Raw genomic sequence first — 13,998 nt, 5'->3', positions numbered from 1 at the left:
CAATAATAACCTCTCAACCCAAAAAGCCCAGGGTCAGATGATTTTAGTTCAGAGTTCTACCAGACCTTCAAACAAGAGCTAATACCAACACTCCTAAAGTATTCCATACATAGAAACAGAAGGAACCGTACATAATTTATTCTATGAAGCAACAGTTACTCTGAAACCTAAATCACACAAAGACTCAACAAAGAAAAAGTAAGACCTATTTTGTCTATGAATACAAAATATGATGCAAAAATACTCAATAAAATTCTTGAAAACTAAATCCAAGGGCACATCAAAACCATTATTCACAACAATCAAGTAGGTGTCACTCAAGGGATGCAAGTATGGAGCAGCATAAAATAGTCCAATAACTGAATCCACTCTAAAAACACATTTAAAGAAAAAAATAACATGATCATCTCATTAGATTCTGAGAAGCATTTGACAAAATACAATGCACCTTTATGTTAAAAGTATTGAAAGGAACAGGAATTTAAGGCCCTTCCCTAAACACAATAAAATCAACATACAGTAAACCAACAGCCAGTATCAAATAAAAATGAGATACACTTCAAGCAATCCCACTAAAATCAAGGTAAAGACAAGGATTACCACTCTTCTCCTGTCTATTCAATATGGTGCTTGTAGTTCTAGCCACAGCAATAAGAGAAGGCTAGATGCCCCAGTACAGCAGAATGCCAGGACAGGGAAGTGGGAGTGAGCAGGGGGAGGAGGATGGGTTAGAGGGCTTTCAGGGAAGTAACCAGGAAAGGGGAAAACATTTGAAATGTAAATAAAGGATATATCTAATAAGAAAAAGACAACCAAAGTAGATTAAGGGGATATAAATTGGCAAAGACTTCAAGGTATAACTATTTGCAGATGGCATGATAGTTTTCAAAAGGGACTTCCAAAAAAAAAAAAAAAAAAAAAACCTACCAAAGTTCTTCTACAGCTGAAAATCAACTTCAGCAAAGTGGCTGGATATAAAATTAGCTCAAAAAATCAATAGCCTTCCATTATAAAATAATAAACAGGCTGAAAAAGAAATTAGGGGAACAAAACCCTTCAAAATGGAAGGAATAGGGGAACAAATAGCATAAAATATCTTGGTATGACTCTTACTAAGCAAGTGAAAAATATGTACAACAAGAACTTCAATTCCCTGAAAAAATAAATTGAAGAACTCAGAAAATGGAAAGATTTCACATGCTCATGGAGTGGTTGAATTAACATATTGAAGGTGGCCATCCTACCAAAAGCAATGCACATACTCAATACAATTCCCATCAAGATTCCAACCCAGGTCTTCACAGACATAGATAAAGCAATTCTCAATTTCATATGGAAAAGTAAAAAACCCAAGATACAGAAAACAATTTTCAACAATAAAATAAATTTTTGGGGAAACACCATCGCTGATCTCAAGCTATACAACAGAGCAATAGTGATAAAAAAAAAAACTGCATGATTTGGGTACAGAGACAGACAAAATTTATCAATGGAATAAAATTGAAAACTTAGAAATAAGCACACACACTTATGGACACTTGATCTTTGACAAAGAAACAAAAATTATACAATGCAAAAAGAAACTATCATCAATAAATAGTGCTGGTCTAACTGGCAGTTCTTTTGTAGAAAAAATGAAAATAATCCATAGTTATCACTTCCAGTTCATGTGGATCAAGGACCTCAGCATAATACCAGATATAGTGTATTGAATAAAGGAGAAAGTAGAAAAGAGCTTCAAAATTATTGGCATGGGGGTGGGGTGGGGGGGGTGGAGGATGGTGGTGGGGAATGATTTCCTAAAGAGAACTCCAATGGCTCAGGCTCAAAGATAAAGAATTAATAAATGGGATCTCATGAAACTGAAAAGTTTTTATAAGGCAAAACACACAGTCAATAGGACAAATCAGCAGCCTACAGAGTGGGAAAAAAATATCTTCACAAACCCAAATATGGCAGAGGGCTAATCTATAAAATATATAAAGAACTCAAGAGTCTAACTTCCAATAAGCCAATATACCCAACTAAAAAATGAAGCAAATAACTAAACAGAGAATTCATAACAGAGGAATCTCAAATGGCCAAGAAGTACTTACAGAAGTGTTCAAATTCCTTAGCCATCATGAAAATGTAAATCAAAATGACCCTAAGATTCTACCTTACACCAATCAGAATGGCTAAGATCAAAAGTTCAGGGGACAGCACATACTGGCTAGGATGTAGAGAAAGAGGCGCACTCCTCCATTGCTTGTAGGAGTACAAACTGGTACAACCACTCTTTTAATAAATCTAGTGGTTCCTCAGAAAATTGGTAATAGTTTTAACAGAAAACCCAGCAATACCACTCTTGGGCATAAACCCAAAAGATTCCTCAGTATAGACAAGTGTTCCATGATGCTTATAGCATCCTTATCCATTATAACCCGAAGCTGAAAACAACTCAGATGTTTCTCAAATGAAGATTGGATACAGAAAATGTGGTTCACTTTCATAATGGAATATTATTCAGCTATTAATAATGAGGACTTCAAGAGTTTTGCAGACAAATGGATGGGAATGAAATCTATATCATCCTAAGTGAACTAACCCAGACCCAAAGGGACATACATTGTATGTAATCACTAATAGGTGGATGATTAGCCAAAAAGTACTGAATACCTAGGGTACAAGCCACAGAATTTAAGAAGTTTAGTAACCAGAGACCCCAACTGAGGATCCTTCAATCCACTCAATAGGGGCATAAATAATCACAGTGGGAGGCAGTGGGAGGGAAACATTTGTTCAGTAGAAGGAAGGAGAAATGTAAAGGGGAACAGAATCAGGTATGGGGGTGGGAGCAAGAGAGAAGTCCAGAGGGCCAGCAGAATGAATGTAAATATGCAGCCTCACAAGGTGGAAGGATGGTAGACCCTCTAAAAAGTACCAGAAACCTAAGAACAGAGAGACTCTCAAGACTCAATGGGAGTAACCTTACATGAAATGACTGACAATCATAAGAGGGAACTTGAAGACACCACCTCTAGTAGATAGGTAGGCCCTCAGGAGAAGAGATGATGTTACCAAACCTCAGTCAAAATGTCTGACCTAGAAGTGTTCCTATAAGTCTAAAGACCTGCAGGGACAAAAATGGAGAAGAGACTGAGGAAAATGTGGTCCAGTGACCATCCCAATTTTGGATCCACCTCATGGGAAGACACCAAGGCCTGACACTATTACTGATGCTATGATGTGTTTACAGAAAATAGCCTAGTATAGCTGTCCTCTGAGAGGCCCACACCCCAGTCTCAACTAACCCAAACTTCTAGGAGTTCTTAGACACCAAGCCACCAACCAGGCAGCATTAAGGAGCTGTTCCTTGGCCCCAGACAGGTGTATAGCAGAGGATTGCCATTGGTGGAAGAAGACTTGCCTAATCCTTAAGATATTTGAGGTCCCAGACAATGGGGAGGACTGGATGGCAGTGGTTGAGAATCCTCTCCAATAAGTAACTTTTACTAAAAATACTAAAAAATAAATTTATTCATTAGGTTTTGGTTTGGTTTGGTTTGGTTTTCTAATTTTTTTTATTGAATATCGTCTTCATTTACATTGCCAGTGGTAAAACCTTTCTGGATATCCCTCCTCCCTTAAGACTCCCAGTGCCTCCCCTTCCTACTTCCCCCTGCCTCCACTTATATGCCTCTCCATCCAACACACTCCCTCCTCCCCGCATCCCTCTGTTTCTCTTTGTTAGGGCTTCTGTTGAGCATTTACCTGACCAAGGACCATTCCTCCCACTGATGCCCAACAAGGCCTTCCTCTGCCACATTTTTGGCTGGAACCAGGTGTGCCCCTTGGTTGATGGATCAGTCCCTGGGAGTCTTGGGGCACCTGGGTGGGTGAAATCATTTTTCTTTCCATGGGGCTGTAAACCACTTCAGCTCCTCTGAACCATCCTCCAGCTCCTCCATTTGGGACCCCATGCCCAGTCCAATAGCTGGTTGTTAGCATCTGCCTCTGTATTTGTAAGGCTGTAGCAGGGCTCCTCTGGAGACAACCATGCTCCTTTTGGTATACACTTCTTGCCATCCGCAGTAGTGTCAGGGTTTGTTGACTGTTTATAGGATGAATCCCCAGGTAGGGCAGTCTCTGGGTGGCCTTTACTTCAGTCTCTGCTCAACAAATTGCTCCTGTGACTATTTTGACCTCTTTCATAGAGGATACAAAGCATCCTAACTTAATTCTACCTTCTTCTTAAGCTTGGTGAATTGTAACTTGTTTATTTTGAGCTTTTGGGCTAACATCTCCTTATTAATGAGTGCATACCATGTGTGTTCTGTTGTGATTGGGTTGCCTTGCTCAGCATGACATTTTCTAGTTCCATCCATTTGCCTAAGAATTTCATGAATTCCGACAACATAAGGAGGTCAAAGGGATATAAATTGGAAAGGAAGAAGTCAAACTATCATTATTTGCAGACGACATGATAGTCTACCTAAGTGACCCAAAAAACTCCACTAGAGAGTTCCTACAGCTGATAAACAACTTCAGCAAAGTGGCAGGTTATAAAATCAACTCAAGCAAATCAGTGGCCTTCCTATACTCAAAGGATAAGCAGGCTGAGAAAGAAATTAGGGAAATGATCCCCTTCACAATAGCCACAAACAGTATAAAGTATCTTGGGGTGACTCTTACCAAACATGTGAAAGATCTGTATGACAAGAACTTCAAGACTCTGAAGAAGGAAATGGAAGAAGACCTCAAAAAATGGGAAACCTCCCATGCTCATGGATCGGTAGAATCAATATAGTTAAAATGGCCATTTTGCCAAAATCAATATACAGATTCAATGCAATACCCATCAAAATCCCAACTCAATTCTTCACAGAGTTAGAAAGAGCAATTATCAAATTCATCTGGAATAACAAAAAACCCAGGATAGCTAAAACTATTCTCAGGTACAAAAGAAATTCTGGGGGAATCAGTATCCTTGACCTCAAGCAATACTACAGAGCAATAGTGTTAAAAACTGCATGGTATTGGTACAGTGACAGACAGGAGGATCAATGGAACAAGATTGAAGATCCAGAAATGAACCCACACACCTATGGCCACTTGATCCTCGACAAAGAGGCTGAAAACATCCAATGGAAAAAAGATAGCCTTTTCTACAAATGGTGCTGGTTCAACTGGAGGTCAGCATGCAGAAGAATGCGAATTGATCCATCCTTGTCTCCTTGTACTAAGCTCAAGTCCAAATGGATCAAGGATCTCCACATAAAGCCAGACACTCTGAAGCTAATAGAAAAGAAACTGGGGAAGACCCTTGAGGACATCGGTACAGGGAGTAAGGTTCTGAACAGAACACCAAATGCGTATGCTCTAAGAGCAAGAATTGACAAATGGGACCTCATAAAATTACAAAGTTTCTGTAAGGCAAAGGACACCATCAAGAGGACAAATCGGCAACCAACAAATTGGGAAAAGATCTTCACCAATCCTATATCAGATAGAGGGCTAATATCCAATATATATAAAGAACTCAAGAAGTTAGACTCCAGAAAACCAAACAACCCTATTAAAAATGGGGTACAGAGTTAAACAAAGAATTTTCACCTGAAGAACTTCGGATGGCGAAGCAGCATCTTAAAAAATGCTCAACTTCATTAGTCATTAGGGAAATGCAAATCAAAACAACCCTGAGATTTCACCTTACACCAGTCAGAATGGCTAAGATTAAAAATTCAGGAGACAGCAGGTTTTGGAGAGGGTGTGGAGAAAGAGGAACACTCCTCCACTGCTGATGGGGTTGCAAATTGGTACAACCACTCTGGAAATCAGTCTGGCGGTTCCTCTGAAATCTGGGCACCTCACTTCCAGAAGATCCTGCTATACCACTCCTGGGCATATACCCAGAGGATTCCCCACCATGTAATAAGGATACATGCTCTACTATGTTCATAGCAGCTCTATTTATAATTGCCAGATGCTAGAAAGAACCCAGGTATCCCTCAACAGAAGAGTGGATGCAAAAAATGTTGTATATCTACACAATGGAGTACTATTCAGCCATTAGAAACAATGAATTCATGAAATTCTTAGGCAAATGGATGGAGCTAGAGAACATCATACTAAGTGAGGTAACCCAGACTCAAAAGGTGAATCATGGTATGCACTCACTAATAAGTGGATATTAACCTAGAAAACTGGAATACCCAAAACATAATCCACACATCAAATGAGGTACAAGAAGAAAGGAGGACTGGCCCCTGGTTCTGGAAAGACTCAGTGAAGCATTATTCGGCAAAACCAGAACGGGGAAGTGGGAAGGAGTGGGTGGGAGGACAGGGGAAGAGAAGGGGGCTTACGGGACTTTCAGGGAGTGGGGGGCTAGAAAGGGGGAAATCATTTGAAATGTAAATAAATTATATCGAATAAAGAAAATTAAAAAAAAAAAGAATCAGAGGCAGAACAAAAGAAAAAAAGTGAATATGTATCCACTCCTTATGGGGAAAAAAAAGAATTTCATGAATTCATTGCGTTAATATCAAAATTAAGATTATCATTAAGGATTCCATCTTAGTAATGGTTTTATTGCTCTGAAAAGATATTATTACCGTGGCAACTGTTATAAAGGAAAATAATTTGGTAAAGCTTACAGTTTCAGGGCATTAGTCCATTACCATTATGGTGGAAAATGTGGCTGCATGCAGGTAATATGGTACTTGAGAAGGAGATGAAAGATCTTCATCTTGTTTCACAAGTATCAGGAGATATGCCACATTGAGCATATCTGCACAGGCAACCTCAAAGCCAATCCGTTCAATCACATAATTCCTCCAACAAGGGCACAGCTCCTAATAGTGCCACCTCTATGAGTCAAGCATTTACACATGAGTCTATGGGAACATTCCTATCAAACCACCACACATGCCTAGAAAAAAAATGTGAATTGAAATAGGAAAAAGATAATTTCTGGTTTTCAGAAGTAAACTCATTGCAGAACATGAGTGATCATTTTCTGTTACTGTGAATATATTCTTATAATTTCTAGAGACTAAAGTTTATTATGATCTGACATACACTAAGGTTTCATTCTAGGTGTAATTGAACTTAAGTACTCAAATATTTTTACATGGATATTTATGTCCCATTTACAGTCTCTTCAATTATCAAAACTATTTTGTACTAGTATGTGATAAGTGACTCATATGGCATGTAATGTTAACAAGTCATTGCAATGGAGTATATATAGAGTTTGTGATATAAGAGAACATACAAGCTAGAAGTTGTAAAGAACCCAAGATATCCTTCAACAGAGGAATGGATACAGAAAATCTGGTACACTTACATAATGGAGTACTACTCAGCTATTAAAAACAATGCTTTAATTAAATTCTTAGGCAAATGGATGAAACCAAAAATATCATCCTGAGTGAGATAACCCAATCACACAAGAACACATGGCAACTGCTCACTGATAAGTGGATATTAGCCCAAAGCTCAGAATTTCCAAGATACAATTCACAGACCACATGAGGTTCAAGAAGAAGGAAGACCAAAGTATGGAAGCTTCAGTCCTTCTTAGAAAAGGAAAGAAAATACTCATGGGAGCAAATGTGGACACAAAGTATGGAGCAGAGACTGAAGAAAAGGCCATCTGGAGACTGCTCCACCTGGGCATCCATCCCATACACAGTCACCAAATGCAGACACTTTTGTGGATGCCAAGAAGTACATGCTGACAGGAGCCTGATATAGCTTTCTCCTGAGAGGCTCTGCCAGAGTCTGACAAATAGAGAGGTGGATGCTTGCAGTCAACCATTGAACTAATCACGGGGTTCTGAATGGAGGAGTTAGAGAAAGGACTGAAGGTGCTGAATAGGTTTGTAACTCCATAGGAAGAACAATGACATCAACCAATTAGACCCCCCCTAGAGCTCCCAGGGACTAAAGCACCACCCAAAGACTACACATGGAGGAACCCATGGCTCCAGTCATATATGTAGCAAAAGATGGTCTTGTCAGGCATCAATTGGAGAAGAAGCCCTTGTTCCTGAGATGGCTAGATGTCCCAATGTAGTGGAATGTGTGTGTGGGACTGTGGGGGAACACTCTCATAGAAGCAGGGGGAGGAGGAATGAAATAGGGCTTTGGGGGGACCAAGAAAGGGGAAAATATTTGAAATGCAATTAAAGAAAATTTCCTATTAAAAAAAGAGAAAGAACATATAAGATGAAGAAAAGCCAAGGGTTGTAGAAAAGCAGTAGCCTTTATTCTGATTTAAAAAAAAAAAAACCGGATCTCTTCTTTCTAATTTTGATATTACAGAATGAAGTAAAGGAGACATCCAAAAAGATGTTTTGTCATGTAATTAAAGACAAAGCCACCAATGATCTTTGCCTACTACAGGATTCAGATGAAATGATAGATACAAGGTCATCAGGTTTAAAAGAAACTAATTAGTTAAATAATTAATACTAGGAAGAACGATTAATGTTTTCATGCTGTACACAGATTAATAAAGTGAGCACGGGTACCATGTATTACTTAAATCTACATGCTAATGTACTTAATGCAATATGTTTAAAGGCTTTGAAGCTCACAGCAATCATGAAGTCTAGAAGTTTCTTAGGCAATGTAAAAGTGCCCTCTTCTAGGAGAATCTATCCTAAGCATAAACCAGAAAAGTCATGCTGCTGCTACTGCTGCTGCTGCTGCTGCTGCTGCTCCTGCTGCTGCTCCTGCTGCTGCTGCTGCTCCCACCTTCAGGGGAAGACATGAAAGGTGTATTCCACTAACAGATACTGAGACTTCCTGATACGGATGATTCTATTTGACACAGAAATAAAGTTTCTTGTTTGGAGCCTAATTGAATAGTGTTAGAAGATAAAATTTATTGATTGTAATTTGTATGGTTTTTGAAGGTAAATACTTCTTTATACATGGAACTTATTTTGAAATAACTTATTTAGAGCAAGTTTGACATCCCTATTCCTCAGGCTGTAGATCATGGGGTTCAGCATGGGCACAATGGTAGTATAAAACACAGAGGACACTTTGCCTTTTTCGTTGGATGTGACAGAGAAGGGTTGTAGGTACATGAATGCCAGGGAGCCAAAGAAGACAGAAACAGCAGAGAAGTGGGAGCTACATGTGCTGAAGGCTTTGAATCTGCCCTCAGTGGATTTGATACGGAGGATGCTAGCGATGATGAAGATATAAGAACCCAGGATCGTCAGGGTTGGAATAAAGATATTGAAAGCACTGAGACACAGGAGAACTATCTCATTGACATAAGTGCTGGAGCAGGCAAGCTCCATCAATGGGAAAAGATCACAGAAGTAATGGTTTATTATATTAGATTTACAGAAAACCACTCTTAGCATGCAGAGAGTATGAATTGCTGCACCAATGAAGCCCATGCCATACACCCCACCTACCATCCAGGAACAGACTTGGTAAGACATGGTGACATTGTAAAGCAAGGGGTTACAAATGGCAACATAACGGTCATATGCCATTGCAGCCAACATGTGGCACTCAGATATAACAAAAGCAAGGAAGAAATAGAGCTGAGTCATACATTCCTGATAGGAGATGACATTCTTCTTTGTCACAAAATTCACCAGCATCTTCGGGGTAATAACAGTGGAGTAACAGAGGTCAATGAAGGACAGGCTGCTGAGGAAGAAGTACATGGGTGTGTGCAGATGGGAGCTGAGGAGGATCAGGATGATCATGCCCAGGTTCCCCAGCACTGTAAACAGGTAGATGCCAAGGAAGAGGAGAAACAGGGGCAGCTGCAGCTCTGGTTTGTCTGTTAACCCAGCAAGTATGAACTCAGTCACTGTGGAGTGATTTCTATCTGCCATATGGACCTGGATGTTTTATGTAGGAAGTAAGAAAAAAATGTTTATCTCTCTGCTCTTGGTGTGTGACATTGAATTAAAGTTTATCATTCTGGTTTTTCCTGTTGCCAACAACTCTTCATGTATGTTAACAGTTCAAGATTTTACATGTGACATACAAATACATTATCTAAAGTATCTATGTCTATTTTTGTTCCATGAACATCTATCGAACCGATATAATAAATTTAATGTTTTATAGCACCTTATGCCTATCTTGTAAATATTGCTTTAAATCAAAATATCAGCACCATCAAGGACTTCCCCCCCAAAATCTATGGAACACTTTCACTATAAGTGAATAAATGAAGCAATATTGACATATTTATTCAATGCTTAAGTGTATGTTTTAGATTGAGAATGTAAATTAGACACTGAAAATAAAGCTCCTTTCATTGTAAAGGAAGAAATGAAACAGTTTTAGCAATTTAGTAATGTAATATTCTGTATAGAAAAAATTCCAATTAATATTTAATTGAACATTTAAATGCTCAGCAAATTTTAAAACAGATGATTAAAGTCAAACTCAACAACTATTAAATTCATTAATAATATAATAAAATCATAATTTGCTTATATTCACATTAAATAGGAGAAATAACTGCCATTTCACTCTGAACTATAAGTTTCCGTGGAAAGGAATTAAAGACATACAGAAAAAGAAAGGCATCCATGCTCATTAGTCAATGAAAATTTTTATAAAAATAGACGTACTTTCCCAATCAATCTCCTAACTTAGTGATATCACTATCAACTGACTTGTTTTCTTTTAAATTTGCTTGTGCATGAGGTACTATACCACTATGAATTTATATTCATGAATATTATGTGGTCCAAGAAAATGAGAACTAACCTGAAATGGCAGAATAATGACCTCTTCCCTCTTGAATCTCACTGTAATACTCTAATAATTTTCATGGTATAGTATTGTCATATGTATAGACGTGCCAGTGAATGTGACAAATTTGACACACCAGAAGCAAATTTACATCTATAAGCTCAGTGTGGAAATATTTTAAACATATGATATGAGGTAATTGCTGTTAATATGTAACTCTCCTGACACTCATTCAAACTAATTCAAAATGGTTCATTGGAAGTAAACATAGAAGATAAATCTATATCAATATTGAGGGAAAAAAATGACCAACATTTTACCAATAGGAAATTGCTAAACTTTACTAGATAAAGTGCTAAAATCAGAGGCTATCATACAAAATTAATAAAATGAATATAACATGATATCTGTAAACATGACATGTAGCACAGAAAAAATTTAAATTTGTGAAAAATTGAGATAGTGCACATTATAACTAGTATAATTTAAAAATAAAAAAGTCAAATGATGCAATTTATAAAGGACAAAAGATGGTAATAGTCATTCTTCTAGTGAAGATGCTCACTTAGCCAATAAACATTGGAAGCTTTATTATTCATTATTAAGAAAATTCAAATCAAATCTATAGGGAAATAATGTTTCACAGTGATCAGGATGATTGCAGTTAAAGCTGTAAGTACTACAAGGATGTAAACAAATTAGAATCTTCATATATTTTGGTAGTATTTCAGAATATTACAGACTGGAAAACAATTTATAACATTTCAAAATATAAACCATGGTATTATCATGTATCTCAGAAATTTCAGTCTAGTGATATATCCACAAGAATTGAAAACATACATTCACTCAAAAATTTGTATAGTAATGATTAAGTATCAGTGTTCATGATATCATATTTGAGAAAAACCCAGATGTTCATCCACTGATGAATGAACAGGCAAGGTATACTTTTTGCACTATTCTGCAACAAAGAGCCTTAAAGTCTTTTGGCTCTGAATCATCGCCCTGAAGAGCTTGGAACACTGTGTCAACTGGCCAGACCTCCCAGAGCTCCCAATTATGGACCACCAACCAAAGAGTACACATGAGGTAATTTTGTTACACATAGGTAGCATTGGATGGCCTTGTTGGACATCAGTAAGAGGAGTAGCCCTTGGACCTGAGGGGGTACAATGCCCAGTGCAAGGGAATACCAGGGCTGGAAGGTAGTAGTGGGTGGGTGGGTTAGCACCCTCATAGAGGCTGGGGGGGATGTGATACTGGATTTCTGGAGGGGAGACCTGGAAAGAGGATAACAATTGAAATGTAAATAAAGAAAATATCCTACAAAAATATGAAAAGAAAGAAATAAAAAAGAATGAAAGGAAGGAGGAAAGGAAGAAAGGAAGAAAGAAAGAAAGTGTAAGTGAAAGGGACCAAGAATGTAAGACAATAGATTGTCAGGGGCTATTTTATGAAGTATCAAGAACAGGGTAATAATACAGACAGAAAGAAGCTCAATGTCTTCAACGTACTGTAGGATGGAAAGAGAAGTTCTGATGTCACTGCTCATACACTTTTGTTAAGAGTGGAGATGAAAGCATTCTACAATAGAACATGATGAGGACTATATAATATAATAGCTATATTAAAACACTGAATTACATTGAAGAATGCAAATTTTATATGTTGTACTATAGAATATGTTTTTAAAGAGTAGTCAAATATCCTGACCAGTAAAAAGATTCCAGTACATCCTAGTACCTTTCTATGTGCCTGGAATCCCTTTCCACATTTTTCAACCTCATGTATACCTTGTAATTTATACCAAAATATTCAGGTTTTCACTGTCCCACAGTCCACTTTTGTGTTCAGTATTCAATTCATACTATCACAGGTTATATTTATGCTTCTAATCCTAAATTTTAAAAAAATAATATAGGTACTCTGAATGCAATACAAGTTAAAGACAAAAGATAGACACACAACCTAGAGCTTCTCTTTCATGTCTTCTACCTGAGAAGAATCATAAAGCACAGTCATCAGTTAAGCAACAGGCCAGCGGAGGCTTCTGCACTTTCAGCTTCCCAGGTGCTACAGACTTGAACCAAATCAACTAACCCTTGTTCAGTGTAGTTTTCTATCATTACAGCACAAAGCAGAGCAAGACTCATACAAAAGCAGATGCATTCATAGTTTCTACAGTTCTGACTCGACACCTGGCTATTTTCTCTGTTCTCAGCCTCTGACAAGGTTGCACTGGAAAACCAAGGTTCTTAAAACACAAGCTCCACTACATCTTACTGTGTCACTTGAGACATGGCACCAGCCATGGCTGGCTTGCCCATCCCAACTGACTAAGTGCCCTGAAGTCTAACATAATCTCTCAGTGCTTTCCTCTTTGTAATCTTTGTGTCTGATGTAGTTAACTGTGTATACTGTATTCCAAGTTTGTCTGTTTTGATTTTTTTCTATAAAATTTCCTTTGGATAATGAAATAAAATTGTGTTCTTTAAAAAAAAAAGTAATGCCACATGAAAACAACCATGATATCTCTAAACTATAACTAGACTTAAAATGTTTATTGAATTTTAACAGATTCATCTATAAATTATTTAAAAACTACATTACCTTAACCAAATCTTTGCTTACTCTTTATAATCATTCCATGAGTATTTCAGTTATTTTGTATATGAAAGCAGAGAAACATATCCCATAGCTGTGTGAACACAGTATTTAAAATTGGTCCTTGACTTTGAAGTTTGTCTTGAAAAAGGAGTTTTATCAAGAAGTTAGCTAATAATCACGTGCAAAAGTATTATAACAGTTATAAACTTAACAACCAATACTTGCAGGATGAAAGATGCACCAAGAAGGTATTGTTTGCTTGTGAATGTGAACTGATAGTAAAAACCATTCAACAATGATAAAGTGAAATGATGTTTTAGATGATAAATATAAGGAAAGGTATAACACAGAAATACCACTCCTCAGACCATTTCAGTCTTAAAGGGAAAGAGGAGGTAGACTGGTTAATTGCATAGTATTCAAAGTCAAATAGTAAAGTAAAGGTTTTCATGTTCAATATTATGGATCTATAACAATCATCAAAACTTACCAAGGATTTCAATGTTTGATCTAAAACAAACAAGTTATCTAAGTGAGAGAAGAGATAGGAAGGTAAGATAAGGAGTTCCTTGATGACTTGTTCTAAATTGAAGGTGTGGGTTAAATAGAGCATTATAAGGTAAACCTATCCAGGAAAATTGAGTATTTATATTAAAATTA

At 37.4% G+C, this 13,998-nt stretch overlaps 1 protein-coding gene across 1 annotated transcript; it reads right to left on the bottom strand.

Moving 5' to 3' along the window:
- Positions 1-8,918: 8,918 nt before the first annotated feature.
- Positions 8,919-9,860, bottom strand: LOC127690004 (olfactory receptor 150-like). Its single transcript, XM_052189574.1, has one exon. The coding sequence runs from the start codon at positions 9,852-9,854 to the stop codon at positions 8,919-8,921; it is 936 nt and encodes a 311-aa protein (XP_052045534.1). The 5' UTR covers positions 9,855-9,860.
- Between the last annotated feature and the right edge of the window lie 4,138 nt (positions 9,861-13,998).

Source organism: Apodemus sylvaticus, chromosome 7 (genome assembly GCF_947179515.1).
Source record: "Apodemus sylvaticus chromosome 7, mApoSyl1.1, whole genome shotgun sequence".
Taxonomy (NCBI): Eukaryota; Metazoa; Chordata; class Mammalia; order Rodentia; family Muridae; genus Apodemus; species Apodemus sylvaticus.
Note: the sequence above shows the minus strand (reverse complement) of the source record. Positions and strands in the feature narration are given on the sequence as shown.

Coding starts and splice junctions, on each gene's coding strand:
- LOC127690004 (XM_052189574.1), bottom strand. CDS start 9,854: ATGGCAGATAGAAATCACTCCACAGTGACTGAGTTCATACTTGCTGGG.